Genomic DNA, 17,203 nt, shown 5'->3' on the forward strand with positions numbered 1-17,203 from the left:
GTCTTTATTTCCTTGTTGATCTTTTGCTTAGATGATCTGTCCATTTCAGTGAGGGGGGTGTTAAAGTCCCCCACTATTATTGTATTCTTGTCGATGTGTTTCTTTGCTTTTGTTATTAAGTGGCTTATATTATTGGCTGCTCCCATGTTAGGGGAATAGATATTTACAATTGTTAGATCTTCTTGTTGGATAGACCCTTTAAGTATGATATAGTGTCTTTCTTCAACTCTTATTATAGTGTTTGGTTTAAAATCTAATTTGTCTGATATAAGGATTGCCACCCCAGCTTTCTTTTGGTGTCCCTTAGCATGGTAAATGGTTTTCCACCCCCTCACTTTCAATCTGGAGGTGTCTTTGGGTCTAAAACGAGTCTCTTGCAGACAGCGTATCGCTGGGCCTTGTTTTTTTATCCAATCTGATACCCTGTGTCTTTTGATTGGGGCACTTAGCCTATTTATTTTCAGGGTAACTATTGAAAGATATGAATTTAGTGCCACTGTATTGCCCGTAAGGTTACTGTTACTGTGTATTGTCTGTGTTCCTTTCTGGTCTATGTTACCTTTAGGCTCCCTCTTTGCTTAGAGGACCCCTTTCAGTATTTCTTGTACGGCTGGTTTCCTGTTTGCAAATTCCTTAATTTTTGTTTGTTCTGGAAGCTTATCTCTCCTTCTATTTTCAATGACAGCCTAGCTGGATAGAGTATTCTTGGCTGCATATCTTTCTCGTTTAGTGCTCTGAAGATATCATGCCAGTCCTTTCTGGCCTGCCAGGTCTCTGTGGATAGGTCTGTTGCCAATCTAATGTTTCTACCATTGTAGGTTACAGATCTCTTCTCCCGAGCTGCTTTCAGGATTTTCTCTTTGTCTCTGAGACTTGTAAGTTCCACTATTAGATGTCGGGGTGTTGACCTATTTTTATTGATTTTGAGAGGGGTTCTCTGTGCCTCCTGGATTTTGATGCCTGTTTCCTTCCCCAAATTAGGGAAGTTCTCTGTTATAATTTGCTCCAATATACCTTCTGCCCCTCTCTCTCCTTCTTCTGGGATCCCAATTATTCTAATATTGTTTCATTTTATGGTATCACTTCTCTCTCGGATTCTGCCCTTGTGATCCAGTAGTTGTTTATCTCTCTTTCTCAGCTTCTTTATTTTCCATCATTTGGTCTTCTATATCACTGATTCTCTCTTCTTCCTCATTTACCCTAGAAGTTAGAGCCTCCATTTTTGATTGCACCTCATTAGTAGCCTTTTTGATTTCAACTTGGTTAGATTTTAGTTCTTTTATTTCTCCAGAAAGGGTTTCTCTAATAACTTCCATGCTTTTTTCAAGCCCAGCTAGTATCTTTAAAATCGTCATTCTGAACTATAGTTCCAACATCTTACTAATGTCCGTATTGATTAGGTGCCCCTTGGCAGTCAGTACTGTCTCTTGTTCTTTTTTTTTTTGAGGTGATTTTTTCCGTCTTGTCATTTCATCCAGAAGAGAATAGATGAATGAGAGAACAAAATGCTAACAGGGTAACAATTACCGCAGAAAAATATACACTAAACAAATCAGAAGAGACCTGAAACTGGGGGAAAAGAAAGGGAAAGAACAAAAAAAGAAAAAGAAAAAGATAAAAAAAAAAAAAGAATATGATCAAATACGATCAGCTTGGTGCATAGATCAGTGCCACACACTAGATTTGGGGCGTATTTTGGTCTGTTAGAAGAACGTGCCTCCCAAACTTTTAAAGAAAGAAAAGTTTATATATGTACGAAAATAAGGGTAAATACGCTGAAGGGATGGAATATGACTGTAAAGATGAAAATTATAATGGATTTTATAAAAGGAATTGATAAGAAGTTGAAAAAGAAAGAAGAGGATTTATTTATTTTTTTTTAAGATTTTATTTATTTATTTGAGAAAGAGAGAATGAGAGACAGAGAGCACAAGAGGGAAGAGGGTCAGAGGGAGAAGCAGATTCTCTGCTGAGCAGGGAGCCCGATGCGGGACTCAATCCCAGGATTCCAGGATCATGACCTGAGCCGAAGGCAGTCGCTTAACCAACTGAGCCACCCAGGCACCCGAAAGAAGAGGATTTAAAAAAAAAAAGGGCGGGGGGGAGAGAATGTGTTCAGGCAGGTGACTAGACCAAAGCCATACACTAGAGATTTAGGGTATATTTTGGTTTGTTAGAAGAAACTGTATCCCAATATTTTAAAGAGAGAACAACATATACATACCAAAAATAAGGTTACATACTATGAAGGGAAAGAATATGACTCTAAAAATGAAAAGTAAAAAAGATTTTTTAAAAAAGGGATTGATAAGATGTTGGTTGAGAAAGGGAAAAAGAAAAATTCAAAAAAAAATTTTTTTTAATTAACTCTTAAAGACTAAAGAATCATGGGGAAAAAAGCCATGACTTCTATGTGCAGCATTCCCCTCGTGCTGGAGTTCTGCCATTCTCATTGATCAGTAAACATGGTCTTGGCTGGCTGTTCTTGCTGATCTTCTGGTGGAGGGGTCTGTTGCCATGGTTCCCAAATGTCTTTGCTGGAGGCAGAACTGTCCCGCCCTTGCCGGGGCGGGCTAAGTCATCTGCTCGGGTTTGCTCTCGGGAGCTTCTGGTCCCTGCAAGCTTTCGTACAGCTTTGGAGGATGAGAGTGAAAATGGAGGTCTCCCAAGCTCCGCCCCAGAGGAGCCGAGACCCTGGGGCCCGCTCCTCAGTGCGCCTCCAGGGAAAAGCAGTCAGTCACTCCCGTCTCCCCGGTCTCCACCGCACTCCATGCTCACCCGGCCTGTGACCGCGCGTTTGTATCTCTGGCGCATGACCCCACGTGTAGTCTCCAAACCTAGCAGATTCCTGCGGTGTGCTCCTGCGCCGCTCCTCCTGGAGGAGGAAGGGGAGTCTCCCCAGATCTGCCGCTTGTTGGGTCCCTGCTGGAGGAGCAGTGGCCTGACTGTGCCGTGGATCACGGTTAACCCCGAGCTGAGAGCCCGCGTCTATGCTCCATATCTGCAGCCGGCTTCCCCGCTCCGATACCTGGGAGCTCTGCCGCACTCAGGCACCCCCAGTCTTTCTGTGACCCCGAGGGTCCTGAGACCACACTGTCCTGCGAGGGTTCCACCCCCTGCTTAGCCACTGGAGCGACGTCCCTCAGCAGAGCTGACTTCTAAAAGTTCCGATTTTGTGCTCTGCTCTCTATCGCTTGCCAGTAACGGCCGACGGAGGCCCCTCCCCCGCCGTCTATCTTCCCAAATATCGCCTTGGATTCACTTCTCCTCACGTCCTACCTTCCAGAAAGTGGTTGTTTTTCTGTTCAGAGAGTTGCTGCTATTCTTTTCTTCGATCTCCTGTTGAGTTCATAGGTGTTCAGAATGGTTTGATCCCTATCCAGCTGAATTCCTGGAACCAGATGAAATCCAGGTCTCCTACTCCTCTGCATCTTGTTCCTCCTCCTTCATTAGATAAGATTTTAAACTTTAACAAAGATGACAAGCAAGTTTTATCTCACATGATGAATCCAATTTCATGTGCATCGGGAACAATAATAGCTAATACTTACTGAGTACTAACTATGGGGGGCACTCTTCTATACATTTTACATAAATTAACTCAATTCTAACAACAACCTTAAGAAGTAGGTACTATTATTATCCCTATTTTACTGATAAGGAAACTGAGGCATAAAGAAGTCAAATAACAACCAAAAAACAAACCTAAGTAACCTACCTGAAGTCACATAGCTAGTAAGTAGAGAATCTCAGCAGTGGGGCATTAGGGTGTGTGCCAAACCATTATACAATCTTGCCCCTCAAGGAGAGATGCTGAGATCAGTTGTGGACATATTAGCCATCTGAATAAACGTTAGAAAAAGCTTGGGCTCTCCAGTGATGTGACCCACATCACTGGGTTCAAATTTCAGCTCTTGCCTTTACCAGCTATTTAATCTTTGAAGCATCACATGAGCCCCATGAGACTCATTTCCCTACCATGAAAATGAGAATTCTAATACCCATTTACAAGTCAAATTCTGAGGATTTGAGGAGATAATATATGGAAAGTACCCAATCCTAAGATGGGATGCAGAGTAGGCATTCAGTCAACATTAGATAGCATTATAACTGAAAACTTTCACAGAGTAGAGAAATATTATACACAACATACAAGAAATTAGAAAGCAAATTTACTCACAATAAATGTAAAGTTAAACTTTTTTTAATTTTATTTTATTATGTTATGTTAATCACCTTAAACTCTTAAATGGTATATATAGCAAAATTAGAGATTGCCAATGAAATAAAGTTTTAAAACACTTTTACTCTGATGTTCAAATCCCCAGTTAAAACCCAGGTGGTAAGATGTCTTCCATAGAGCATACTGTACCTCTTTGATGATTTTCACCCCTTTTGGATCCTTCATGTTAACAGCTATACTCTAAAAATTAAAATATATATATTAAAATAGTATCATAAAGGTTTTCATATTATTGACAGTTCAATAAGGGAGCCATTCATATCCTATGTTCTCCTCTTAAAGCAAGTGTATTTTCCTCATGAAGAAACATTTAAATTATCTTTACTGATTTTATTTGCAGTGTGACTATATTAGGATGATACCAAGGATAACAGTAAAAATTTTTCAAATAATACCAAGTTAGGCAATTAGCAATCTCCAAAAGAATAAAATGTACAGAATCAAATAATTTCTTTCTTTAATAAAATTATTTCCATTATAAACAATTACAAATTCTCGTGAAATATTTTATGTCAGTATAGAAGGAAGATTAGTAAAAAGCTCTCTTGTTTCTATTTGGTACCTGGTGAATGAATAAAATTTCACCTTATTTTAAATATTATATACACAAAAAAGGATAGAAATGAATGAGCCAAGATGATATCAAAAGTTTTGTTATTACAAGAGAATTACACAAAAAAACAGAGAAAGAAATTATATTCTTACTTTTTTATTTCGATTAACACTGAGAAAATAAGTACTTTCTGTCCCCACAAAAGGTGGCCCCCAAGTTCGTGTATCATCACCAGCTCCTGAAAATAATAGTATGAGCTATTAATATTTAACTCTTAAACATCATGAGACATCCAAACCAACGTTCACCCATCATATACATTCACAGGTGCCTAAACAAAATCAGCTCAATTCAGTGGAATTCACAATTTAGAGGAACCATAAGAACTTGCTGGAACTGTCCAAACTCTACCTGCTCATGTTATTCACTAAGTCCTACCATATCATCTTTATTAGAATCCATCCCTGAAAGTCAATATCCAGAAAGAAATATCCTATTAGCAGTCTTTAGATTTAATAAATGTCAAATTTAAAAGAAAAAACTACTCTCAGTTTTTGGCAAGCAAAAAGTAAAAATCTTCAGCAGTTTAGGTCAAAAAGTAAAAAGCTTTGGCAGTTTAGGTCAGCTCTTTCTACGCTTCTTGGCATTAAATGTGCAAAGAAATGCTGAGTCTGCAAAAGATTTTTGTTAAATATTATTTAAACCAGAATAATGGCAAGTGAGATTTTATAATAAAATGGCATCATAAATAAATAAATCTTTAAGTTTCTGTGAAATCCCAGAAATAAACCCAAGCATATATGGCCAACCAATGTTTGACAAGGGAACCAGGAACACTCAAAGGAGAAAAGACAAGTCTTTTCAACAAATGGTGCTGGGATAACTGGATACTCACATGTAAAAGAATGAAACTGAACCTACATCTTACACCATTCATCACTCACAAAAATTAATTCAAAAAGGATTAAAGACTTAAACATGAGACTTAAAACCATGAAATTCCTAGAAGAAAACATAGGAACAAAGTTCCTTGACATGGGTCTTGGTAATGATTCTTCTGGACTTAAGCACAAGCAATAAAATCAAAAATAAACATTTGGAGGGGCGCCTGGGTGGCTCAGTCGTTAAGTGTCTGCCTTCGGCTCAGGTTGTGATCCCAGGATCCTGGGATCAAGCCCCACATCAGGCTCCCTGCTCAGCGGGAAGCCTGCTTCTCCCTCTCCCATCCCTCTGCTTGTGTTCCCTCTCTCAGTGTGCCTCTCTCTGTCAAATAAATAAATAAAATCTTTTAAAAAATAAAAATAAAAAAATAAACAAGTGGAACTACATCAAACCGAGAAGCTTCTGCACAGCAAAGGAAACCATCAACAAAGTAAAAAGACAACCTACAGAATGGAAAAAAATATTTGCAAACCCTATAGCTGATAACAGGTTAATACCCAAAACATACAAAGAACTCACACAACTCAAATAAAAAAACAAATAACCCAATCAAAAAATGGGCAAAGGACCCAAAAAGATATTTCTCCAAAGAAAACAGACAAAAGGCCACCAGGTACAGAAAAAGAAGCTTGACATCACTAGTCATTAGGGAAATGCAAATTAAAACCACAATAAGATAATCACCTCACACCTGTTAGAATGACCATCGTCAAAAAGACAAGAGCTAACAAAACAAACGTTGGTGAGGATGTGGAGAAAGGGGACCCCAGGTACACTTTTGGTAGGAATGTAAATTCATACAGCCACTTTGGAAAACAGTATGAAGGATCCTCAAAAAATTAAAAAGAGAACTACAATATGATCCAGCAATTCCACTTCTAGGAATATATCCAAAGGAAACAAAAACACTAACTCAAAAAGATATGCACCCCAAGTTCATACCAGCATTATTTACAATAGCCAAGATACGAAAACACCTGTATCCATTGCTGGATGCACGGATAAAGTTGTAGTATATATACACAATGGAACACTTTTAAGCCATAAAAAATTGAGGAAATCCTACCATTTGTGACAACATGGATGGACCCTGAAAGCATTATTAAATAAAATAAGTCAGACAAAGACAAATATTGTATGATCTCACTTATATGTGGAATTTTTAAAAAAACCAAACTCATAGAATAAGAGTTCAGACTTGTGATTACCAGAGGTGGAGGGTAGGGGGAAGGGGAAATGGAGAAAAGTGGTCAGAAAATACAAACTGCCAGTCGTAAGATAAGTAAGCACTAGGGATGTAATGTACAACATGATGACCACAGCTAGCACTGCTGTATGTTATATATGAAATTTGTTAAGAGAGTAAATCCTAATAGATCTCATCACAAGAAGAATATGTTTCCCTTTTTTCTTTTCTTCTTTCTTTTCTTTTTCTTTCTTTTCTTTCTTTCTTTTATCTACATGAGAAGATGGATGTTAGCTGAACCTACTGTGGTAACAATGTACGTAAATCAAACCATCATGCCATTTGCCTCAAACTTACATAGTGATGTATGTTAATTATTTCTCAACACAATTGGGAAAAAATTTTGTGTTATAGCAACAAATCATAAATGGCAAAATAAGTTTTGAATAGCAGGTTCATTTAATTTCAAATAGTATTCTAGAATAAAATTTTAGTCAACTAGGTCTTGCTTCAAAGTAAAAGTTTAAAACCATCAAATATAGGGTGTTTTTTTCCTGAACATCTACTTCAAGGGATATATTTGTATTAGATTCAAAGATAACACTATAGAGTTACAGATAAATTTTCCTTTGCACAAAAAGCAACTGACAATGTAGACAGGGCTCAGAAAATCAATCAATGATTAAATGGCACAAAACAGTATCCTTATTTTAAGGATTTTATAATATAAGGTCTGATTAAATATTGATATCAGAAACTAATCACTATATAAGTAATTAAAATTATTTATCACTAGCCCCCAAGAAGACACTACTTGTGAATATGAGTTAGAGTTTAAATTCTAATCTCATCTAAATAATATAATTAATCTATTAGCCCATTAGACTTTACCACTGAAACTGATCAAGAAAAACAGACACAGCCTTTTGGAAAACAAAACAAGAGGCCAAAGAATAGACTCATTTATTAAAAAAAAACAAAGAGAAAAACAACCTCACAAGAGAAAAGAGAGGACACAGGCCAGAGGAGAAAAGAAGTATTAGTTCTAGGGGTGCCTGGGTGGCTCAGTCTGTTAAGCAACTGCCTTCAGCTCAGGTCATGATCCCAGGGTCCTGGGGTGGAGCCCTGCATCAGGCTCCCTGCTCAGCGGGGAGTCTGCTTCTACCTCTCTCTCTGTGCCGCCCCCCACTCCCCACTCATGCTCTCTCACTCTCTCTCTAATAAATAAAATCTTTAAAAAAAAAAAAAAAGAAGCATTAGTTCTAACTGGAAATGAACCAGTAACAAAACAAAGCAATCAATGGTAAGCATCAAATGGAATGGCATGCCCAAAACATCAGGGGAAAAATGAGCTACAAGATCCCAGAAAGGCAATCTTCCAGTAATAAACCAGTAAGAAGAGGTTTCAGTGAAAAGGTAGGTATGAATCTGGATCTTCAGGACCAGACAGGACCTGTCAGAGTCAAGAGAAAGTCCAGCTACTTCCATTTTTTTGAAGCTTCCAATACATTAATTTTTTTTTTAAATAAAGCAACGTCAAGGTAGGGCCAAAATTAGATAATTTTGTATGTTTACATTCATCTCTCAGGTGGAGATAATATCAGGAATCTTAATTGGAGGCCTACGTGGCTTTCCTACCCAGGGCTTTAGAGAGGATCAGTGGCCTCTGGAAAGAATCAGCATGGATGGTACGTGCCAAGAAATAAAGACTAAAGAGCTGCCATCTTGCGTCCTCGTGTGTGTGCACCTAATCTCAGCTGGTCCACTCGAGACCCCCTGAGCGCCAACCCTATTCCCCCACGCGGTCCCACTTCTGCTCCAACAAGATGAAAGAAACTATCATGAACCAGGAGAAACTCACCAAACTGCAAGCACAAGTGCACATTGGTGGGAAAGGAACTGCCCACCAAAAGAAGGTGGTGGTTCATAGAACTACGGCAGATGATAAAAAAACTTCAGTTCTCCTTAAAGAAGTTAGGGGTAAACTATATTTGTGGTATTGAAGAAGTGGATATGTTCACAAACCAAGGAACAGAGATCCCCTCTAACCACCCCAAAGTTCAGGCATCACTGGCAGCGAACACTTTCACCATTCAGGCCACGCTGAGACAAAGCATCTGATAGAAACGCTACCCAGGATCTTAAACCAACTCGGTGCAGACAGTCTGACTGTTTGAAGAAAGACTGGCTGAAGCTCTGCCCAAACAATCTGTGGATGGAAAAGCACCACTTGCTACCGGAGAGGATGATGATGATGATATTCCAGATCTTGTGGAGAATTTTGATGAAGCTTCCAAGAATGAAGCAAACTGAATTGAGTCAACTTCTGAAGAAGATAAAACTTGAAGAAGTTACTGGGAGCTGCTATTTTATATTATGACTGTTTTTTAAAATTTTGTTCATGGATCTGATAAAATCTAGATCTCTAATATTTTTAAGCCCAAGCCCCTTGGACACTACAGCTCTTTTCAGTTTTTGCAGCTAATTAAGCTGAAGAAGACTGGGAATAAAGTTTGAAACAAGGTTAATAAAGTTCTTTGCCTAGGAAACAAAAAAAAAAAAAGAAAGAAAGACCAAAGGTCATAAACTGGGAACACTGGCAGTTGAGAGATGTTTTATTTGACCCACACACAATTTAAAGTTTTTAACTAGCTGCCATGATTTCAAAGTCTGGAGATCTCATATAAAATTTCAGACTGCAATATTTTAACACATTCAATCCATTCAGCAAATATTTATTGGGCATCTCCTATGCTACAGACAGGGCTCTAGGCAGAGCAGACACAGCAGTGAACAAAAGACCACACCCCTGCCCTCATATCCCTGCCTATGGGGCACAATCCATGAGTACCAGCAACATCATTTGCTGCCCTCCCTAGGTTACTACAGAACCAAGAAAAAGAAAATTTATGTACTCTTTGATGATAAAAATAAGAATAGTCCCAAGTCAGAAAACTATAACCAAATTTTACTTATTAAAGAACTGGAGGGGTGCCTGGGTGGCTCAGTAGGTTAAGTGTCTGTCTTCAGCTCGGGTCATGATCTTAGGGTCCCAGGATCAAGCCCTGCATCCAGCTCCCTGCTCAGCGGGGAAACTGCTTTTCCCTCTCCCTCTGCCTCTCCCCCTGCTATGCTCTCTCTCTCTCAACTAAATAAATAAAATCTTTAAGAAAGAAAGAGAGAGAGAGAAAGGAAAGAAAAGAAGAGAAGAGAAAAGAGGAGAAGAGAAGAGAGGAACAGATGGACGAACTGGAAAAGTAGACATGAAACAAAGACTAGTTCTCTCCTGAACTTTGAAAATCCTGCCAAGTCACTTTTCCTCAGATCTGTTGAATAACTATCTCAAAAATCCAAAACAGTTAAACACATAATATAAACATTAAAATGCATCACACAGAAGGGTTAAGGGAAAGAGAGCAATCAGGAAAAAAACAATGAACAATGACCTACTGGGACCAAAGCCCGATACCAAGTGTATGATTATGGGATATAAAGGCCTAGACAAAGGAAGGTACCCCCTACTGAAGAAATGAAAAAGTACAAAGGAGAAATAAGGCCTACATAAATAGGGAATAATGATCTCTAAAATTAATATAAATACAAATATTTAGACTAGCGATTAACTGAAAGAGCAAGAGAACTTAGATCGGATGCTCCGTCTAGGATTGGAAGACCCAATGGCTGAAATCAGAAAGTGCTGTGGTGTTGAATTAGCATAATAACATGGAAATTAAAGTTTTATGAAACCTGGAAAAGAAAAAAAAAGGTATTCAGCAAGAAAGTAAACATTATTCAGCATGTATCCCACAACAACCAAAAGCGATAAACATCACTGACTAGGTAAATGAAGCATTCATTTTATCTGGAAAGTAGGATTCACCAGGCTCTTCTACCACTTGCAGCCTGATAAATATAGGGTCAAATAAATACAATATAATAATATAGAATATTCCCCATGCTGATCAGAGAATCTTCTGCTAATTGCTTTGGCCTCCTAAGAAATCTGTTTAGCAGAAAGTTGAATCTTCTACACCAAGTATTCTACTTTATAGCGTTTAATCACTTATGGGAGATTAATAAGGTGATGTAATTATAAACTTATCTTTTATGAGTCTTGCAAATATACTCACATTATTCAAGGCTAGACCATTTTCACTGATTTGGTAATTCTGTTCCATATCCATAAGGATCCAACTTGAAGAATAAATAATAATGCTAAGTTTTGAAACCCTCCACAACAAGCTCTTTATAGGATGATGTGGAGGATTTGAGAACATGGACTCTGCCCTTTAAGTGCTTGTAGGAGAGAAAGAGCATACATAACATTGGTTTAAACAACTTTCAATAAAAGCATGAGCTAAAAACCAAAATACTAAGAAGGTACCAAACAAAAGTGAGAATTGTGTACACAGAATAGATTTATTTGGTGGACAAATGGGAAAGATGTGAGATGAAAAACAAAAACAAAACTAATCTCAGCTTCAATGTTTCTCCTGCAAAATCTTTAAAATTATAAAATGAGAAAACGTTTGTTTTATTAAAAACAGAAAAGAATGACTTTTATTTTTTTTTAAGATTTTATTTATTTATTTGACAGAGAGAGACACAGCGAGAGAGGGAACACAAGCAGGGGGAGTGGGAGAGGGAGAAGCAGGCTTCCCGCGGAGCAGGGAGCCCGATGCGGGGCTCGATCCCAGGACCCTGGGACCATGACCTGAGCCGAAGGCAGATGCTTAACGACTGAGCCACCCAGGCGCCCCAAGAATGACTTTTATATCAGAGTATCTGGGTTACTTTTAGAAGGACTCTGATTCCTTTTCTTTCTCTCCTTCTTGTGTGTCCTGCTTCCTCCCTTTACTCTCCCCTCTGCCTGGCCTTCCCTTCATTCCCCAGCAAGGGAGTGTGGCCAGGCCAACTCTTAAACTCAGTCTCAATGGTAAGGCTTGTGTGGGGCTAAGGAGGGCCAGGACCAGAGCTGAGTGCATGGATACTCCTTATTAGCTGTGTGACTTTGGACAAATTGCTTTATGTCTCTGTGTCTCTGTCTTCTCATTTATAATCTAGGCATAATAAAACATCAGCCCATAAGGTTATTGTAGAGATTAAATAAATTAATACAGGCAAAGTGCTGAGACCTGTGCCTGACACCATGATAAGCGTTACCATCACTATTACTACATGGTGCATTTCAGTCTCTACCGGAGGCTTTCAGGTACGTGTGAAGGGCCTGGCTGAAGCCTTAGCCCTGGGAGCTTATAAAAAGTAAGAAGAAATCATTAGTCTAGGGTCAGAGCAAAATAAAGGAATGGAGAAGAAAAAATAATCATTTCATTTCAATTCTCTCATCCCATATACAGATACATGGTTATTAAAAACAACAACAACAACAACAGTTAAAAACTGTATCAGTTTGGGGTACCAGGATGGCTCAGTCGGAAGAGCATGTGACTCTTGATCTCAGGCTGTGAGTTCAAGCCCCACGCTGGCTTCAGAGATTACTTAATAAAATCTTTAAAAAAGAAAAAACTGCATTAGTTTCTATGTTTTAAAGGGAGTGATAGCTTTACCTGGTCTTTCCACTTTTATAACTTCTGCTCCAAGATCTCCTAAATTCATAGTAGCAAAAGGTCCCGCCAATACTCTACAATATTAACAATGACAAATAATTACCACCTTGAAGATTTTTATATTAATTCTTAATAGCTCATTAACACAGACAAGCTCATATAATGCTAGTAAGAATTAAAACTATTAAAACTGTTTAGAGTAGCAATTTGGCCTTATGTACTATGAGCTTTAAAAAAGTATATTCCCTTGGGGCGCCTGGGTGGCTTAGTCAGTTAAGCACCTGCCTTCGGCTTGGGTCATGATCTCAAGGTCCTGGGATCAAGCCCCGCATCTGTGCCCTGCTCAGCTGGTAATCTGCTTCTCCCTCTGCCCCTCCCCCATCATGTGCTCGCATGCACATGCTCTCTCTCTCTCTCTCAAATAAATAAATAAATAAATAAAAACTTAAAAAAAGTATATTCTCATTGATGCAGTAATTCCACTTCCAGAATTCTATGCTAAGGAAGAAATCCTAAGATTCCCTGAGGCAAAAATTTATGTAAAAGGAAACCTAATTTATAATTGTGAAATACTGGGGGATGAGTAATTATGTGACAACTATATAATAAAGTATCATCTTACCTTTTTCTCAAATTTTGAATGACATGGAAAAATACACAAAATATAACATTATCTTTTAAATGTGGGTAAAACTGTAATTTCATTTTTTTTAAAGATTTTATTTATTTCAGAGAGAGAGCATGAGTAGGGGAAAGGGCAGAGGGAGAGGGAGAAGCAGACTCCCCACTGAGCAGGGAGCCTGATGCGGGGCTCAATCCCAGGACCCTGAGATCATGACCTGAGCCGAAGGCAGACACTTAACCAACTGAGCCACCCAGGTGCCCCTAAAACTGTAATTTCAATATGGTTCTAATTTTTGTTTTTAAAAATTATATATAAATATGCAGATTGGAAAAATGCACAAATATACTAACTGTCTCTTAGAATAATGAAATTATAAAGATTTTTCTTTTTTGTGTTCCTTTCTAAAACTTTGATAAGCATTATAATCCAAAAAACAAATGAACGGTTATTTTTTTAAAGAAAGGAAAAATTCAATCACCAAAAACAGATAAACCAATACAAACCTTGTTAGATCCAGAATTTTTACACCCTCCAGTGGCTTCATATTGTCAGTATCTGGCAAAACAGAAAACATTTGAAGAGTATTGATTACTAATTTTCAGGAGGAAGAATGCAGAATTCTTCATATTCTGTTTTAATTAATCTGTATTACTATCAAAAATATGTTTTCCTTCACAATAGTTCTGCTTTATATGTAACACAGAAACCTTGACCTGATCCAATTAAGTCAATCTGTAAAAATTACAGCAGCTAATAGCCAATTAATAAAGTCCACAGCTACACTTAAGATAGTTTGTCTAAAGATATTTGCAAATGATACATCAGATAAAGGGCTAGTATCCAAAATGTATAAAGAACTTATCAAACTCAATACCCAAAGAACAAATAATCCAATCAAGAAATGGGCAGAAGACATGAACAGACATTTCTCCAAAGAAAACATCCAAATGGCCAACAGACACATGAAAAAGTGCCCAACATCCCTCAGCATCTGAGAAATACAAATCAAAACCTCAATGAGATACCACCTCACACCCGTCAGAATGGCTAAAATTAAGAAGTCAGGAAACGACAGATGTTGGCGGGGATGCGGAGAAAGGGGAACCCTCTTACACTGTTGGTGGGAATGCAAGCTGGTGCAGCCACTCTGGAAAACTGTATGGAGGTTCCTCAAACAGTTGAAAATAGAGCTACCCTACGACCCAGCAATTGCACTACTGGGTATTTACCCCAAAGATACAAGTGATTCAAAACGGGCACATGCACCCCAATGTTTATAGCAGCAATGTCCACAATAGCCAACCTATGGAAAGCGCCAAGATGTCCATCGACAGATGAATGGATAAGAAGATGTGGTATATATACACAATGGAATATTATGCAGACCATCAAAAAAACTGAAATCTTGTCTGCAACAACGTGGATGGAACTAGAGGGTATTATGCTAAGCGAAATAAGTCAATCAGAGAAAGACAATTATCATATGACCTCATGGATATGTGGAATTTGAGAAACAAGAAAGAGGATCATAGGGGAAGGGAGGGGAAAAACGAAACAAGACGAAACCAGAGAGGGAGACAAACCATATGAGACTCAATCTCAGAAAACAAACTGAGGGTTGCTGGAGGGGAGGGGGATGGGAGGAATGGGGTGGCTGGGTGATGGCATGTGCTATGGTAAGCGTTGCGAATTGTGTAAGACTGTTGAATCACAGACCTATACTCCTGAAACCAATAATATATTATATGTTAATAAAAAAAATTTTTTTTAAAGTTTGTCAAATGAACAAAATGGTGGGGGAGGAACATATAGACTGAGCACAGGATTTTTAGGGTGCTGTGTTAATATAGATTGTAACAAATTATAACAAACATACCACTCTGGTGGGATGATACTGATAAGGGGGGAATGTGTGCAGGCAAGGGATACATGGGAAGTCTCTGTACCTTCCTCTCAATTTTGCGGTAAACCTGAAACTGCTATTAAAAAAAAATAAAGTTAGGGGCGCCTGGGTAGCTCAGTCATTGGGCGTCTGCCTTCAGCTCAGGTCATGATCCCAGGGTCCTGGGATCAAGCCCCCCACATCGGGCTCCCTGCTCTGCAGGAAGCCTGCTTCTCTCACTCTCCCTGCTTGTGTTCCCTCTCTCGCTGTGTGTCTCTCTCTGTCAAAAAAATAAATAGAATCTTTAAAAAAATAAAAATTAAAAAAATAATAAAGTTAAACTCTTGCCAAACGGCTTACAAAGTTTAGATCATGATGACTGATATCAAGCTGACTTTTTGAGGAAAAATGATAACTACTGGTTCAATTTTTTAGAGCAGTTTTGGATACCGGCAGTAAAATGGAGCAGAAAGTACAAAGAATTCCCATGTGCCTCTTTTCCCCACAAGTGCACAACCTCCCCCACTTTGAACTTCCCTCACCAGAGTGATACATTTGTTACAACTGATGAAGATACACTGACAGGTCACTATCACATAATTTAGAGTTCACTCTTGGTCTTGTACATTGTATGGATTTAGACAAACACATAATGACATATGCCAAACATTATTATATACAGAATCATCTCACTGCCCTAAAAATCCTCTGTGCTCGATTCATCCCTTCCTCCCCTCAAAACTCTAGAAACCAATCCTTTTACTGTATCCACAATTTGCCTTTTCCAGAATGTCATATAGTTGGAATCATATAGTAGGTAGCCTTTTCAGATTGGCTTCTTTCACTTGGTAATATGCATTTAAGTTTCCTCCATGGCTCGAAAGGTCATTCCTTTTCAGTGCTGAATAATATTCCATTACCTTGGTATGCCATTTTATTTACCCATCCACCTATAAAGGACACCTTGATTGCTTCCAAGGTTTGACAGTTATGAAGAAAGCTGCTAAAATGTTGTATGCACGTTTCTGTGTGGACAAAAGTTTTCAACACATTTGGGTAACTATCAAGGAGTGCCGATTACCGAATAGTATGGTAAGAGTATGTTTAGTTTTCCACTCCATCTTCCAAAGTAGCTGTACCATTTTGCATTCCCACCAGCAATGAATGAGAGTTCTTCGGTTCAATACATTTTTTTAAAAATCTCAATGCAGCTCCATCAGCAGTGGAAGTAACAGAAGTCACACATTTACACATACACCATTATAGTCTTGAGAAGGATCATAGTGGCACAATAATTCTTAGCTAGGAGGGTCCCCAGGCCACACTGATCTAGTAAGAAATAATCAAAGTCCATGTAGTGGGCATTTTGTCCTTGAAACCAGCCAATTTATTCTTTTACAGTAAGAAATTGCTATCCCAGCAATAGGAAATATGTGAAGTCTATGGAACTGGTACATTATTTTCCTGGAAACACACTTATGTAGGAAGCTAAATTATACACAGAGGATAAACTGATGAGTAGAGGATCAGAAAAAAGGAGGTAACTAACACTGTATTTAATATGGTAAACTGTTACAGCAATGGCCTCCATGAATCACACTTCCAGATATCCACACCCTCATATATTCTCCTTCCATGTAGACTCTGGGCTGGGACATCAGCCTTGCTTTAGCCAAGGGAACACTAGCAAACCTGATGCCCGTAGAGGCTGGAAAAGTGCTTACACAGTAGAGCTTGACTTTTTGGAACACTTCCACCTTCACATGAAGCAGCGGAAGATGAAAGAACAAATGGAGAGAGGCTTAGCCATCCCGGTGACTGTAGCTGTCCCAGGTGAGGTCCAGACATGTGGGTGAAGCCATCTTAAAACACCAGATCCAACCAGGTGAGTGAGTTCAGGTGAGTCCAGCAGGACATTCACAGAACTGAGGAAAAATAAGCCACTGCTGTTCTAAGCCAATAAGTTTTGAAGTGGTTTGTTGTACAGCAATAGGTAAACAGACACAATGGCTTATGGCAGATAGATCCTTTCAAAATGTAAAACATACGTCATTCCTCTGCTCAAAATCCTCTAATGGCTTTCTACCAAACTGAGAATGAACTCCAACATCTTCCCACAGCCCACAGACGCTGCTTGCTCTGGCCCTCTGCTACGTTCCTAGCCATGACCCTTATCCCTCCCTCTCATGCTTCTCCAGCTACGTT

At 38.7% G+C, this 17,203-nt stretch overlaps 1 protein-coding gene across 4 annotated transcripts in view; it reads right to left on the bottom strand.

Moving 5' to 3' along the window:
• Positions 1–17,203, bottom strand: part of SUGCT (succinyl-CoA:glutarate-CoA transferase) — an 806,341-nt gene that overhangs the window by 766,184 nt on the left and 22,954 nt on the right. For all 4 annotated transcript variants that reach the window (XR_003516605.2, XM_027574687.2, XM_027574689.1 and 1 more), the window contains exons 2-5: positions 13,620–13,671; positions 12,492–12,565; positions 4,949–5,034; positions 4,373–4,423 (exon numbers count right to left, since the gene is read on the bottom strand). Coding sequence is in view for 3 of the 4 variants with exons in the window: in XM_027574687.2 (XP_027430488.1) it covers positions 4,373–4,423; positions 4,949–5,034; positions 12,492–12,565; positions 13,620–13,671 (263 nt within the window). In the remaining variant the exon portion in view is untranslated. The remainder of the gene's footprint in view (positions 1–4,372; positions 4,424–4,948; positions 5,035–12,491; positions 12,566–13,619; positions 13,672–17,203) is intronic.

Source organism: Zalophus californianus, chromosome 12 (assembly GCF_009762305.2).
Source record: "Zalophus californianus isolate mZalCal1 chromosome 12, mZalCal1.pri.v2, whole genome shotgun sequence".
Lineage (NCBI taxonomy): Eukaryota > Metazoa > Chordata > Mammalia > Carnivora > Otariidae > Zalophus > Zalophus californianus.